Consider the following 15,627-nt stretch of genomic DNA (forward strand, 5'->3'; position numbering starts at 1 on the left):
TTTTTTTTTTTTTTTTTTTTTTTTTTTTTTTTTTTTTTTTTTTTTTTTTTTTTTTTTTTTTTTGACCTGCTGCCACACGGTTCCCAGGGGTGGGAGCCGGAGGGTGAGGGGCAGGGATTTCGGAGACACACTCGGGACACACACACACACACACACACACACACACACACACTTCGCGCAGGGGCCATGCCTCACCACTTGTGCCCAGAGACCCCTGCCATGCCGACTCCCACAGACACAAAGTCAGACGCATGCTCGTACAGGATTCACGCACCCGGTCACTTACACACCCACACCATCACAAAGAGGGCTCACCAAGTCAGCCCGAAGATGGGCATGCTTCGGCTCTCGCCCACAAGCGAACAGACCAGCACAGACACACGTGTGCGCACCCACAGGGTCGGACACAGCCCCACACAGACGTGCCAACACACGAAGACCCTCACTATGCACGCACACGCATGTGTGAACGCTCATCCGGACCCAGACAGACCCGTGGGATGCCCCGCAGGCGCTCCCAGACACAGACTCCGTCTCTGGCTTGCAGGCTACCCTGGGAGGGGGGACGGTGGCCACTGCCTCCTGCCACCACCTCGGTGAGGATGAAGGGTTCCCGCGGAGGAGTGAGGAAAGGCCCGTGACTATGCCGCCCCACCCAGGTGGGGCAGGGTGGGGCAGGGAGCTGGGGGTCTGAGGCTGCGGAAGGGAGTGGACAGTGGGAGGCTGGGCCCTGGGAGGGCCTTTGTGCCACACAGGGTGATGACAGGCCTCCACCCCACACCGGGAGCGCCCGCCCCGCCCCGCCTTGCCTGCAACACCTCCTGCCAGTTCCTGAGCTGGAAGGGATGGCGGATGACATGGAAGTCATGAGTCCCATGCTGTCAACCGCTGAGTGACCTTGAACCAGTCATTCCTCAGGCCCTTGGGGCCTGGCTTTCATCACCGATACCAGCGGCTTACAAACGCTTTTGACCATGACCCGCAGTTAGAAACACACGGCACCTTGCAACCAGGGGATGATACGCGCGCTGACACATAAAGACAACGGAAAAAAAAAAAAAGTTTGTGGAGCAGCGCTCGCCCTCGCTCCGGCGATGCCCGGAGATTTTGCTATTCCATTTCCTTTTTGGAAGTGCTGGCGGCAACCCTCTAAATGGAATCCATGAGCTGCTAAGTGGCCGGCCGCCGAAACCCGTAGTGTGAAAGCATTGCTCTCTCCATCTGCCTGCTCCAGTCTCAGGCTAGTTGGAGACTCCGGGAGAGCCTAGAGGTGGTCAAAGTGCTTACAGAGATGATACTGATGAATGATGAGAGAGGAGAGCAGCCCATTCTCAAGACAGAGACGCTGAGGGCAGAGCCCGGAGTAGAAGTGGGCTTCATGGAACGACATGGGCCTTGGAGGCCAGGCTTCTGACTCTGCCGGTGATGTGATCAGGGCTCTGTGGGCTGCTGCTCCCTTGCAATTTCTATCAGAATTGAAGAAAAAATGCAGTCACTCTGATTCACCTCCAGGGGGGTGATTCCTGACGCAGAACCAGTCGGGAAATGTCCGGGTAATGATGGGGGCAGTTGGCGGCAGGCCAGGATGGCTTCTGGCCCGTGCTTGGCCCTGAGAGGTGTAACTGGTCCCTGTCAGAGACTTGATGGGGTGAGGGTGAGAAAGAGCAGACTAGATGCCCAGAGCCTGGGCCTCAAGAGCCTCAAAGACGGCTGGGCTCTCCAGGACCCCGAGGCGGGAAGTATTACTTATTCCCCTGCTAAGGTTCTGAAAGGTCTTCTGTTCTCCCAGGACCCACACCATGCTCTGTGGACCGAGAGGACCCAGGAACCCTCCCTGGCCTAACTCTCAGACCCAGGCCCCTGACTCAAGCAGGGGTTTGAGCCCACTCGGAGCTCTGGTTAGGATGACTGTCAGGTGTTACGCACTTTGTCTGTGTTTCCCACTGAACATCTTCATGACAGCACTACCACATTCCCCACTTCCCGAAGGGAAATCAAGTCTCAGAGAGAGGAAGCCGGTTGCCCCGGGTCACACAACTGGTAAGTGGTGTGGGCAGAATTTGAACCCAGGTTCTCCCACAGGCTCCACCACCAGCCTAGCCCTGGCTGGCCCACAGTTGACTTTGTGAAACGGCGCGATGGGCCACAGGAAAGTCTATGATGGTTTCGTGGTGCTGCAGAGTGAAGACTGGGGCCACAAGGGTCGCTATCCCTTCATTGCTCAAGTGTTGAATAATGAGGTGCTTTTGCCTTTTTGGACAGGACACCCAACTGCCAGGAATTCCTGTACTGCTCCTGTCAACTCTGGCCGCCCCTCACCGGCCCTGGTCCTGGACCACAGCCTCTGACCCCCAGCTTCCTCCCCGGGGCCCATCTGACTCCCCTGTGCTCATTTCCCAGGTGGGAACACGGAGGCAAGGGGCTGGGTGTGAGCTGGAGGCTAAGAGCAGCTGCCGGTTGGGGTTTCAGAGAACTGAGATCTTAGCTGGGCACAGGGGAGGGGATGGTGAAGGAAGGAGGGGGCTGGCCTGGGCAGTGGGGGTTGCCCAGAGCACTCAGTTTCTGGGTCACTGGTCTTGGGGAATTCCCCAATGCCCAGAGAGCTGCTTACCTGGTGAGTAACTGCTGCTGGCTGCCCACACAGGATGCCTGACTGTGAGGGTACCTCCCTGCCACCCCCCAGCCGATGGCCACTGCCACGCTGCCCTCTCCCCTGAGTGCCCCCGAGGCCCAGGAAAGAGACAGACAGACAGGCAGGGGGCTGGCTCCCGCCCCCGCGTCCCCCCCGGGGCTCCGCAGGGGGCGGCTGGTGATTCAAGCCCCTCGGAGCTGAGCTATGTCTCCTTCCTTCTCAGATGGGGCCTGGGGGTGAATCAGTTCCTGGGGGCGGTAAGCCCGGGTCAGCGGCTGTCCTCAGCTCAGGCCTGGGGTGGGGGTGGGGTCAGGGGCCAGGGGCCAGGATGGGACATGGGGAGAGTTGAGTCCTGCCACACCATCCTCCCATATAACCTGTTCCATGTGTCTGGGGTGCCCCTGAAGCTGGAGCCTATAAGGGTGTCCTGCCTCATTATCCATCAGGAGAGGGTATGTAGTTCCTCTCAGCTTTCCCTCCTCAGCCCTAGAGTGTGCCCAACTTCCTCGTTTCTAAAATGGGAACAAAACCCCCTACATCACAAGTGAGGTGAGGGTCTTCACCTGGTAAGAAGAAATGCTGATGTACAGAGGGCTCGTGGGGTGCCCAGGACTGCGCTGAGCCCCGACCTCTCACAGCAAACCCACAGCATAGGTGCCATTATTCCCATTTTATAGATGGAGAAACTGAGGCCAGGAAGTGCTTACTTCCCCAAAGTCACCCAGCTCATAAGTGGCAAAACCAAATCTCCAACCTGGCTCTGACTGAGGCCAAAGTCCACGCTTCAAACCACGAAACTCCATACCGTCTCTCCACGAGACATTTGGCACAGACCGCTTTTGGAAATTGTGAAATGCTTTTAAAAAATACTTAACATTGACTCTGGTGTAACCCTGAGCCAGGTGCTGTCAAGAGTACATACAAATGAGTATCAGACCCCATCCAAGCCCTCAAAGAGTGGGGAAGACATGTCTCCACTTGAAAGGAGAGCAGGCAAGACCAGGCAGACTCGAGCTGGTCTGGGCTGTGGGCAGGGGAGACATCCTGGAAGAAGTGGCCTCTGTGCCCCCCATCGGCCTCTGCTCCTCTCAGAGCCGGAGGTGCTTCTGGTATCACCGTGGCCTGCAAGCCAGAGGCCTGGAATCCAGACTCTGCTCTGGTGTCTCTTCACGGCCTTGGGCAAGTGGCTTCCCTTCTCCAAGCCTCAGTTTCCCCATCTGGAAAATAAAACACCTGTGATCTTCTAGGAGAGGCGAATGAATGGCAGGCAAGAATCAGCAGCAAAGGAGGACGGGGTGGCTGCATACAGCAGAGTGCAGAGTGCGTAGGACCAAAAGAGCCCCAAGGGGCCCTGGGAAGGCCGACACATGGTCTTACTTCCTGGAGAGGGGAGATGAGCAAGTGGTTGGCACAGCCACCTGGAGAAGGCACCCTGGGGCCCTGACCTGGCAGTGCCCTGCCTGGGCGGAAAAGGGCCCCGGTTGGACCCTGCCGCTCCCCCTCCCCCTGAAGCGGGTCCCATCCCCAGCAGGCCCCGTGTGCAGGAGCAGGACAGGCTGGGGATGAAGTCACAGCTGGAAGGGGCCGAGCTGGGGCTGCCACTCCAGGGTGGGGCCTGGGGTCACGACCCCGGGAGCACGCAGCCAAGAAGGGAGGATGCCTTCCGTGAGGAAGCGAGAGGAAAACACACACACACACACACACACACACACACACACACACACACACACACACAGCGTAGAGAGGGAGGGAAGAAAACAAACTCCGGGAGACCAAAGCTGGCCTGGAGCGCGGTCTGGGCGGCTGATTCCTGGGGACCAAGGCCACGTTGCAGGCAGCTCACGGCCTGGCGGCCTGGCGGCTCCAAGACCCTGCCCGAGCTTCCCCCCAGAGGCACAGTGCAGGTGGTGTCTGGATATGGACAGGAAAGGGAGGCCGGGCCTAGGGTGCCGAGGGGCCCACAGCTCTTGGGGAGCACGGACCAAGTCAGGTACCGTGAGAGGGGAAACTGAGGCATGGGAGGGGGCCAGTTGGGGAGGGAGTTAAGTGACTGCTAGACTCTGCCCCCACTTCCTGTTTCCTGTGGGGTGGGGCTGAGATTACATGGCAACTGGGGGTGGACTGTAGGGCTGGCGTGGGATCTGGGGAGCCAGAAGGCAGTACAAGGACTTGGAAGTCCAATCGGAAGGATGTGGGGGAGAGACGGGGGCAGGAGAGTGGTGGGACGGGGTGGCAGCCTCCAGGAGAATCAGGGCTCCTAGTGAGAGTCTCAGGTGGGGGAACAAGGGGGTCCATAGAGGGGGCCGTGGTGGGGCTCTGGTCAGATGGATTTGGGGTCCACAGCAGAAGCACCAGGCCAAGTCAGGTGACAGGGTCTGGAAGATGTGGCGGTGGGACAGGAGGCTGAGCCAGTGTTCAAGTTCTTGGGCTCCGTGTTCATGTCAGGCCCTCATGCAGGAGAGGCGAGGAGTGGCGGGATTTTTGGTGAGCGGAGGGAGGTGAGCTGGGATGTTCTGTGTGGTGGGCTTGTCTGAGCCAGGCTGGGGTCCGCAGGCCTCCTGGGGGTGTATGCCGACCCCACAGTAGGTGTATGGGAGGGGCAAGTGCCAGGTGGGATCTTCCAGGGCCCTCCAAGGAAGAGACAAGGGGGAAGGGGGGAGGAAGGGAGGAGGAAGGAGAGCCAGTCTGGACTCTACTGGCCTCCTCCCTGCCGGGAAGTGCCAGCTGGGATGGGCAGTTTTATCACCCCACATCCCAGGTCCTGCTGGGAGAGCATGGGGGAAGTGAGCCTGGATAGGGCAGAGTGTGTGTGGGGGAAGGGGGACCGCAGCAGGCACGAGGGCTCGTCCTGGCACGATGAGGGAGGAACGCGTGGCTGGGCAGGTCCGGGATGTGGCAAGAGGCGGGAGCTGGGAACATGCATGGAGGATGGGTGAGGGAGCGAGTAGGGGCCGGAGAAAGGCTGTGGGTCTCCCTGGCCTTGGAAAACCAACTCTTCCGCCTTGTTTTCTGGTTAGGGTCAGGCCGGAGGGCTGGGGAACGAGACATCTCCTGGGACAGAGGGTGCCCCTGGCAACTCGGGGGACAGTGTGGTGTCAGATACGTGTTCTCTGGCCAGCACTGCCTCACATCACTTTTTAGAAAATTTTTTTGGGGGGGAGGAGTCCTGTGCTCATTTTGCCCTGGTCCCCACCATTCCTTCCTGCCTCTCCTCATGCATTTATGAATCTAACTGGCCATGACAGACATGAGAATTTATTTGTGACCCTGCCTTACAGACTCTAGAAGCACCTTTTTGGGGGGTCGCCATTATTCTCTGAGGCTGTGCTCCAAGGGGCTTCCGAGGTAGGTTTTGGGGGGCAAGCTCTTTCTCTTCTCCCCAGCCAGCTCTCAGCATCCTGAAGAAGAAACCTGGGGTCTGATCTGCTAAGCCGCCCTAGGTCTCTGCTCCAGGTGTCCCTCCAGAATGGAAATGCTCCCTGAAGGGGGAGGTGGGACTGCAGAGTTTAGGTAAACCCCAGACACACAACAGCTTCTCAGAAGCTCCTCCCCAGGCTGTCCCCCAAGAACCGAGTCACAGCAAACTCCCTGCTCCGCATCTTCCCAGCCCCCTCCCCAGCCTCACAAGTACCTGTGGTCAGCAATGGAGGCTTGCAGATGGTGGTCAGGAGACCTGACCCTGTGGGGCTCTGGGCAACCTGTGCCCTTTGAAGCCCCACTTTGCCCAGTGGCAATGGGCAGGTTGGAGGAGGCTACTACCTCTGAGGTGCCCACATTCAGTTCTGCTTTATTACTGTCTAAAGTCCAAGCCGGGCCCCAGCCCCTCTTCCTGGAGCCTCCTTCTCAGCCAAGCCCCGGCCTGCCTCCTCCCCACAGTCCCCAAAATCCCTTGATCGGGGGCCACAGGTGCCAGCCTCCATCTGCTTGCCTAGTGTCAAGCCACCTCCCCAAACCCAGGTGAGTCAGGGCTGTCTGGAGCACCTACAGCCCCGGGGACCCCGATGACTCGAGCCTGGGGACCCTCCTTGCCCTCCCCAACTTCAGTCAACTCCTAGGGCAAGCCACTCAGGAAAACCACAGGGTGTTTTGTTGAAGAGTTCATTATAATTTTATCAATCAAATTCTTAGAAGAGGGAAAAAGTCTGCTTTCTCCACCCTCCCCCTTCACTGCCCCCCCCACTCTCACTTTCTTCCATTCATAATTTCCTATGATGCACCTCAAACAACTTCCTGGACGGGGATCCCTGCTAAATATAGCTGTTTCTCTGTCTTACAACACAGGCTCCAGTATATAAATCAGGCAAATTCCCCGTTGAGCATGAACCTCTGAAAACTGCCGGCATCTAAGGTCTCCTCCAAGGCCCTCTGGAGTCCAGCCCATAATGAAGGTCTTGGCGGCAGGTAAATCCACCCGCCCCGCGCCGGCTTCCGCGCCCCACTGCGGGTGCTGCGGCAACTTGGGGCACTCGGCGATCGCGAGCGGGACACCCACTCGCCGCAGACACACGGACACTTGGGGCACCCGTGCAGCCGGCCCGGGCCGCCGGAGGCGCTGGGTGGCGGCCGGGAGCGAGCGCAGGCACATGGTCCCGGCACCGCGCGCCCAGCCCGTCCGGGGGCCAGCAGGTTGGCGGGCAAGGGAGGGGGCTGCCGCAGCCTTCCTCCTGCTCCTCCTCCTCGCTCCTGCCACTTTCCCGTCTGCTCTTCCCGCTCTGCTTTCTCCCGATTCACCCTCCCTCTTTCTTTCTTTCTGTCTTTCCGCTTTCTCTTTTCCAACCGCGTCCCGGGCTGCTCCCAGGGAGGGGCACCGGCCTCCGAGCAGCTTGCAAACTCCAGCCGGGACGGAAGCAGGTGCCGCCTCCATCTGCTAGTGCCTGGAAAGCTGTGGTCTTTGCTAGGTGAGCCGGCGGTGTGGGGGCCCCCCAACCATCCCGGGGTCTCAGCGCTGCCTGGGGATGCTGGGAGGAACAGGGGACCCAGGAGAAGTGAACTTGAGGCTGGCACTGTCCCATCGGGGGAGATCCCAGCGCTCCAGCGCCCCCCTTCACCCCAGCCTCACCGGTTCTCCAGCCTCACTGGTCTGCTGCCCCTAGCTCCCGCTGCTGGGCTACTGGGAGAGGCCCCTCCGTGGAAACCGGAGAGAGTAAAGCTGGGAAGCAGGCACCTTGGGGGAGGGGCGACCCAGGACAGGCCCGGACAGCTCCCAGCTCTCCTGTCACCTTTCACTTTCCTTCCTCCCCCGCCCACCTGGCTGCCTGCGACCTTTTCCCTTTTCTCTTTTCTGGTTGCACCATTTCCTCTCCCTCCGCAAGGCTCTGAGGGTCTGCGGGACCCCAGGATTCTGCTTGTCCTAACCCAGCGCCTGGGGCAAGTAGTAGACAAGAGGCGGATGGCAGGGAAGCAGGAGCTGTGCAGGGCTGGGGGGACAGGAAGATCTGAATGGTGATTTGGGGTTGGAGAGGGGGCAGAACTGCAAAACGGGTGGAGTTGAGGGTCCTAAATAGAGTGGCCACATTTGGAGAAGAAGAGCTATAGAAGAGATGGGGGAGGGTGGCAGAATTTTTGGAGACAAACGGCCTAGGGAGCCAGAATCAAGTGACTGGTTTGAGAGGGAGAAGAGTGTCAGCAGAAGGTCCCCTCACCCTGAGTTCCCATGGGAGCCCCATCTGGGAGCTACGGCCTGCAGTGGGCCAGTGAGCATGAAGAAATGCACAGGAATCCGGACCATCCTGCAAGGTGGGAAGATAGGGTCCTCTCTGTCCCTTGAGACCCGGTGGGCCTGGGGCGCGGTGCCTTCCAGCCAGAGTGGCAGGAGGCCCCAGGGGCTTTTGCCTTCCTGAGGGAAAGGGCTGGATGGTTCGTGTCACCCTGGACCCAGCTCCCAGCTGGTGGGAATAGCTCATGTCCCAGCCCGTTCCTCCTCTCAGGAGAGAGAAAGAAAGAACAAGAAAGTGGAGAGAAGCAGAGATAGAGATCTGGAGAGAGGGAAGCAGAGAGAAACAGATGCAGTGAGAGGATGAAAAGTAGAAGCAGCGGGGGCGGGGGGGACAGAGCTGGAGGTGGAGCTGGGACATTGGCGTCCCTGGGGAGATGAGCTGAATCTTCTGCCCCAGCCCCCTTGCCCACCCGCAACCCCCCTGCTCATGGCTCCTTCCTGCCTATTCCCAGGAGTTGTGCCCCTGCTGCTGGTTCTGCACTGGAAACACGGGGCGGGGAGCCCCCTTCCTATCACCCCTGTCAACGCCACCTGCGCCACACGCCACCCATGTCACAGCAACCTCATGAACCAGATCAGGAACCAACTGGCGCAGCTCAATGGCAGTGCCAATGCTCTCTTTATTCTCTATGTAAGTCCCCCGTCCAGGTCCTGAGGAAGGCGGGAGGGAGCGGCATGGGGGGGGGGTTGTTACACAGACCAAGGCTGGCGGGGCTGGCCTCGGAAGAGAGCATTTTGGAGCTGGCAGGAGAGAATGGGGAAAGGGCTTGGTGCAGCCACGCACAGACTCCCGCAGCTTCCAAGCCCCCACCCCTCCCCCAGGCCAGGCTCAGACTGGAAGCCAAGTTTCCAAGGTGCCCGGTGAGATGGGGGGGGAGCAGAGCTGGGGGTCAAATCGGGAGGCTGGGAGCCGCTGGTCTAGGGATTCCTCCACCACGTGGGGCAGGAGGCCAATGAGACACGAGAGGAAGTAGGGTGGCCGGGGAGAGGCTGTTGGGAGAGAAAGTGGGCTGTGGGCGTCTGGGGTGCAAAGCCTCCCAGGAGGAAGGTGCAGACGGCAGGTGAAAGGGCAAGTGTGTGTGGCGCACCTGCAGGAGGGGAGACGTGGTGTTTTGCTTTCGGTAGCCGTACACTCCTGCTGAGGGTGACGCTAATGCCTTGATTCTGTACCACAGTGTTCACACCTTCATGACTTCGGGCTCTCGGGACAGTCCTGCGATGCCGAGAGGTCGAGGAGCTGGGTCTCTGTGCCAGAGCTGGGAAACGGAGCCCCAAGAGCCTGGGCCTGGAGCCCTCGACCCTGACCCCCATGTCACCTCCCCTCTCCCTCTTTGCTCCGCAGTACACAGCCCAGGGGGAGCCGTTCCCCAACAACCTGGACAAGCTGTGCGGCCCCAACGTGACGGACTTCCCGCCATTCCACGCCAACGGCACGGAGAGGACGCGGCTCGTGGAGTTGTACCGCCTCATCGCGTACCTCGGCGCCTCCCTGGGCAACATCACCCGGGACCAGAAGGTCCTCAATCCCAACGCCCTCAGCCTCCACAGCAAGCTGAACGCCACTGCGGACATCATGCGGGGCCTCCTCAGCAACGTGCTCTGCCGCCTGTGTAACAAGTACCACGTGGCCCACGTGGACGTGGCCTACGGCCCCGACACCTCGGGCAAGGACGTCTTCCAGAAGAAGAAGTTGGGCTGTCAGCTCCTGGGGAAGTATAAGCAGGTCATCGCCGTGGTGGCCCAGGCCTTCTAGACAGGAGGTCTTGAAGCCTGCTGTGAGTGACCTGAGATCTTAGGCTCAGGCGGCTCTGAAACTGTGGCCAGGGCCCAGAGCATCGCCGGACCCAAGTGGGGGCTGCTGGCAGACCCCGAGGGGGTCCTGGCCAGTCCACTCCCCTCTAGGGTGGGCTGTGATAAAGCCGAGCAGAATCAAAACTCCCGTAGGCAGGGCCTGCCTACAGCGCCAATTAGAAGAAGGACCCCTTCCTCTGGGAGACTGCGGCCGGGCACCAGGGTGTCGGGCTGGGGAGGGGATTGTGGGCTGGACCTCTGTCCCCACTTGGCCCCTCAGCCAGGGCCTTTGTGAGAAAACTGCACAGGTCATCCTTGGCAACTCTGACCATGGGGCCAGACGGCAGGGGTCAGGGGAATCACTCAGCCCCGCAGAATGACCACCAGCGGTGCCTTCACTGACCCTTATGTAGGCTCTGGAAGGTTTGACTGGGCTCAGGCAGGCCAGAGGAGCTGGGATCCGGAGGACTCCTTGGCCCTTGCAAGAATAGCGAGTGGAAGTTAGAGAGGGGAGTTCTGGTTTGAGATGTTCCTTCTCTTGAGTGTGATCGGAGAGCTCAGGCCTAGAGACTGGACTGTGAAGCAGAAAGTTCCAGAATGAGTTCACTGGCATTCAGGCTCCTAGGGAGGCTGAGAGGCCACCTTCAGGCCTGGGAAGTTAGAGAGGTCCTGAAAGCCTTGGCAGGCTCTCCTTCTTCCTGAAATCTTTCCTGAAGCCTGGGATGGCCAGGGTCTGGTGGCTGGACCTGGAGGTGGGGTTTGGGGAGGTGGGCAGGTGGCAAAGTCAGGTGAAGAGGTTCCGAGGGGACCCAGAGTCTTCCTTCTGGGCTGAGGTCTATAAAGGATGGGAAGCGATGGGAAAGACTGGGTAGTTCAGAGTGGCAGCTCACATCCGGGGCCCATGGAGGCCCTGTGAGGTCACACAAAGGTACTTGATGGGGACTAGAGGCCATCTCTGGTTCCTAGAGCAAGGGGACAGCAGAACCTGAGGTCAGGGTCTCAGAGAAGCCCAAGAGCCAAGAGTGCTGCGTGTCTGACCCAGCATGACTGTCTATTTATTATGATGCCCTATTTATATTAACTTATTGGTGCTTTAAATGGCAAAGTTAGTTCCCCTTTCCCTGCTTCCTCCTCAACAGAATAATACGATGGCTCATATGGGAGCCAGGGCCAAGCCTTAGCAGGCACTGGTCCAGAAGTCAAAGATGTTACAAGTGGAATAAGCCTTACGGGTGAAGCTCAGAGAAGGGTCAGGATCTGAGAGAACTGGTCACCCTGGGTGGGGGGGCAGGGGACCCAGATCCATACCCCATCCCAACTGTGGCCTGATTTGGGGTATCGGGATCCTGGCTTCATGGGCCTTGTCCCAGGGCCACCATCTTGCTTGGCTCCAGCGGGGGTCGCTCAACACTGTTTTCTGGCAGCCCTTGGAATTGTGCTGTGCGGGGCAACGTTCACGGTTGAAAGGGTGCCCGGCAGCATTGGGTAAGGCAGTCCTGGTGGCCCGCTCTGCTGCTGTTTCCTTGTTCCCATGCTGTCTGTCTCTAGACCGGCAGTGGAGGGGCTCTGGAACAGTCCTGACCCAGCACCCAGCATGCTTGCACACAGTGGGGAAGCTCCTGCTCGGGTGGCCCAAACACCCACAAAGGGCCAGAGGGCCTGGCTGGACCTCTGGGAAGCTGGGGCAGTGCAGGGAGGAGCTCCTTGCTCTGGAGAGGAGGATAGGGAGGCCCTGGGCCCACGACCAGGAAGCTGTGGTCCCTCCTGCCCCACCTCCCCCCACGCCCCCACCCATGTCTGGGCTCCCAGGCAGGGAACCCGATCCTTTCCTTTGTGCTGGGGCCAGGCTAGTGGAGAAACGCCCTCCAGTCTGGGAGCAAGGGAGGGGGTGCGGAGCTGGGGCAGCTGCTAAGAGCAACATTCTGGCTTCTTCTCAAACCCTGAGCGGTGGCGGTCCTAGTGGTTCAGCCAATGTGATTATGGTACTTTGCACTCACTTTGCACCTCTCTGTCTTCCCTGAGCACTTTCACCCGCACACACCACACGGGGTGGCAGGTGGGCAGGGAGCAGGCAGGGGCGGTGGGGGGAGGGGGGGAAGGCAAGGTTGTTTTGTGGCCGGTGACACAGGAGACCATGACAGCCACAGGTTTTCTGAGGCTGTCTTAATCTGGGTCACACTCACCCTCATCCAGGGTCTTAGCCTGCTGCCCCCTCCCTGCGCTCTGCTCCTTTGGTGACCATGGCTCAGAAGGCTTGGGGCCAGCTGGGTGTGCAATCATCCCAGCCCCTCGCCTATGCTGACTCCTGTGCTGAGCCCACCTGGGCAGCCTCTGAGGCTCAGGGACCAAGGGAATCTCTTCCCCTGGGCCCAACACCGCCCCTCTGCCTCGCTCCCCCTGCTTCTGCCCTCCCCACCCCCCATCTCCTACGCTGCTCCTCAGCCCCCATCCTTAGCACTCTTTCTAGAACTAATGCAGCAGACCACTTTGCACAGCCTCCTGGAATTATGGAGGCTTTGTGTGGAAAAAGCTTTGCAGGGCAGGAAGCTGTCCCTTTCCTCATTTTTCATCTGCTGGTATTGACCCACACCTGCATCCTGGGTCAAGAGGAGGAGGAAGGAGAGGCTGTCAGCAGAAGAGCGGGTAGGACAGGCATTTTGCAATTTATGGAGAAAGGAATATTGGGAACTTTTATTTATTTAAAAACGTTTTAAACAAAAAAAAATCACCGCCAGTTTATTTGTCTCTCCTCCCCCCTCTCCTTGCCCCCTCCTTGGGGCCGCCCCCTGCCCCCCTTCCAGAAGCAGCCCAGCCCCACCTTTTGCTGGTTTTCCAGAACAGACAAGAGCATGTGGGGTTGGAGGCCAGAATCAAGTGAGAATTTCCCTTCAGATGGTACAGATGTCCTTGCTTTCGGATCACCCCCACCCTTGTGCCTCCAACCCAGTACCTGGGCGTCTCTCCCGTCCACACTGCTAGCTCCGTTTGTCCCTCTGTGTTTCCCTCCTTCCTTTCTACTGGATAGGACTTGGCCTTGAGGGACAAATTCCTCTTTGATGAATGTACCCTGTGGGAATGTTTCATACTGACAGATTATTTTTATTTATTCAATGTCATATTTAAAATATTTATTTTTTTATACTGAAGGAATACTTTTTTTTTAAGAAAAAAGAGAAATTAATAAAGAATCTGCCTTTGCAAAGCTCTCCAGACTGTACTGATGTGGGGAGACAGGGCTGGAGGGCCTGGGACTGTCTCTGTCTTGGACATCCAATCGAGGGGAGTTCAACTCGACAATGGGCAGGGGGGTGGGTGGGAAGAGGGGGCGCTTCCACTGGGCAAGGCTGCTGGCATGGGCGGGCGGGGTGGGCAGAATGGGTACAGGTGGAACAAGAAGAGTGGGGTTCCAGATTATGGGGTGCAGCCCAGGAAGACTCCTGCCCCTCACCTCTCACTGTAGCCCCATGAGTTTCTAAGAGTCATCATCCCCATTTCACAGAGAGGGAAACTGAGTCTCAGAGCGATGAAGCCACCTGCCCAGGGTCCCACTGGCAGACTGTTTAAGGCCATCCCTTAGCTCCCCATCTTTCTACTACATGGAACCCCAGGGACCTAGAAGATACCAGCTGCCAATTTTCTGTCCTCAGTGGCCCCGTGACTGTCCAAGGGGAGCAAAAGGGCATAGGCGTGAATGACCCTGGAGCAGGAAATCTAAGGGTCCTGTCCAGAATTGTACCAGACCAATTGGGCCAGGACCAAGGCTTTTCTGTGGCCTGCAGAGCCCTCCCGCAGTGGACACTGCTGTCCTGTCCTTCTGTTTCACACCTGGGGGCCCCCTTCCACTGAAACCTTCTTTCCAGCCTCCTGGGTCCCCTTCCTTGGGGGAATAAGGGAGGTTGGAACCAGATCGCCAGAGACACAGGGGCCCTGGGGTTTGGGTCTGAGGCTCCCCCAGCAGAGGTTCATTTGAGGATCTGGACAGTTTTTCTGAGAGTCACCTCCTTGCTCACTCGTGAATGTTTAGAAGCGTCAAGTCCTGCATTGGGTTCCAAAGGTGAATAGGATACAATCCAGGCCTTCTGGAAGCTCACAGGCTAATGGGGACAATGAGTGAGGGCATCCGGGAGGATGTGAGTGATGGAAGAGGCACATTTAGAAGGTGCCAGAGGCCAAGGTGGAGGGGGCACACACTGCACTGGGTGTCAGCAGGGGGTCTGTGGTGGTCCTCCCTGCTGTCTGTGCCATGAAGGCACTTGACCCAGGACACTGGGCAACTCTGGCCTCACCCGGGAGCTGGTCAGGAATGCAGACTCCTGCCCCCCACCCCCGCCCCAGACCTGCTGAATGGGAATCTGCCTTCAAACGAGATCGTGGGGGATTTGTGTGCACGTCCAAGTCTGAGAAAGGCCACCCTGCACTCCTTCCATTTTTCACCCCTCCTGAGTCTAGGAAGATGCCAAGTGTCAAGGGCCAAGGGCAGCACAGGCAGCTGTTTGGGAGGGAGAGGCCGCCTGGGCCCTGGAGCCTGACCCACAGCTGCTGGGTCTCTTCCTCCCCAAGGGCAGCCGGCCTCCACCCCTCCCAGCAGGCTGGAGCCCAGGGCCGGGCCACACCCTGCCAGCATCCCCGCTTCCCCTTCGCTCCTGGGAGACAAGGTTGAAGCTTTTCAAAAGAAACCTTTACTAGGAAACGAGAGGAAAACAAACAGCAAAGCAGAGCAAGGGGGGCAGTAGGGGGATGGCAGATCCTCTGCCCTCCAGCCGCAGGCCCCGGTACTTGTCTCACCTGTGTCTGCTGAATGTTCTGTTCCGGGGGCGGGAGGGGGCAGATATTCTGTTCCTGGCCTCCCCGCCAGAGGGAACAGAGGCCTCTGGCTGTGTTACTGCATTACGGTCCTGTCCCTGTAGCACTCGACAGCACTCAGTAGGTGGGAGGAGGGGAGGCCCTGCCATGCGCAGTCCTGTGACCCCCCTGGGTGAGCTCCCCTCTCTTATCTCCGAGACTTGAGACTTGGAGAGGAACCTTGAGACTTGGAGAGGAACCGGTGATGGTGATGAATGCTGTTCCGTCTACTGCACGGGGCTGCCGAAGGGAGCCCAGGAGCAGGGAGATGGAAACGCGGTGGGAATCAGGACCTGGCAAGGTAGAGGTGGAGGAAGCCGAATGAATCTTAGACACGCGTGCTCTCTCTGCCGGGGAAAGGGGTCCTCTCCCCACCGCCCCCCAGGAACGCAGAAGGCAGGATCTGACAGCTCAGAGTCTAGGCGGCCAGGGACCCGGGCTGACGGGAAAGGGGGCAAGCAGAGTGGACAAACTTCTGACAAGGCCCCGAGCCCAAGGCTTGGAGGAGACCCGCACAGAGGGGCCTCCAGACCTCGGGGATGTGGTGCAGCCAGGGGCAGCCAGATACCCAGCTAAGCCTTCTCCCATCCTGGCTCTCAGGAGGTCCACACAACAGGGGGACTCCCACCCCAAGGAGATGATTGCC

The 15,627-nt window shown here is 59.0% G+C and overlaps 1 protein-coding gene across 5 annotated transcripts in view; it reads left to right on the top strand.

Annotated features, from left to right (window-relative positions):
- The window catches only part of LIF (LIF interleukin 6 family cytokine), a 17,176-nt gene extending 4,312 nt beyond the window's left edge, over positions 1-12,864 (top strand). Inside the window, exons 1-4 of one of the 5 annotated variants that reach the window (XM_034638876.1) lie at positions 2,263-2,400; positions 6,914-7,033; positions 8,801-8,979; positions 9,691-12,864. In XM_034638876.1, coding sequence (XP_034494767.1) covers positions 7,015-7,033; positions 8,801-8,979; positions 9,691-10,101 — 609 coding nt within the window. In that variant the 5' untranslated portion in view covers positions 2,263-2,400; positions 6,914-7,014 and the 3' untranslated portion in view covers positions 10,102-12,864. Of the gene's footprint in view, positions 1-2,262; positions 2,401-4,604; positions 4,623-5,960; positions 5,978-6,913; positions 7,034-7,542; positions 8,369-8,800; positions 8,980-9,690 lie in introns of those variants that run through there. The other 4 variants (XM_019795670.2, XM_011220188.3, XM_011220187.3 and 1 more) reach the window with 4 other exon arrangements.
- The last annotated feature ends 2,763 nt before the right edge of the window (positions 12,865-15,627 follow it).

This window comes from Ailuropoda melanoleuca, chromosome 12 (genome assembly GCF_002007445.2).
Source record: "Ailuropoda melanoleuca isolate Jingjing chromosome 12, ASM200744v2, whole genome shotgun sequence".
In the NCBI taxonomy this organism is placed as follows: Eukaryota; Metazoa; Chordata; class Mammalia; order Carnivora; family Ursidae; genus Ailuropoda; species Ailuropoda melanoleuca.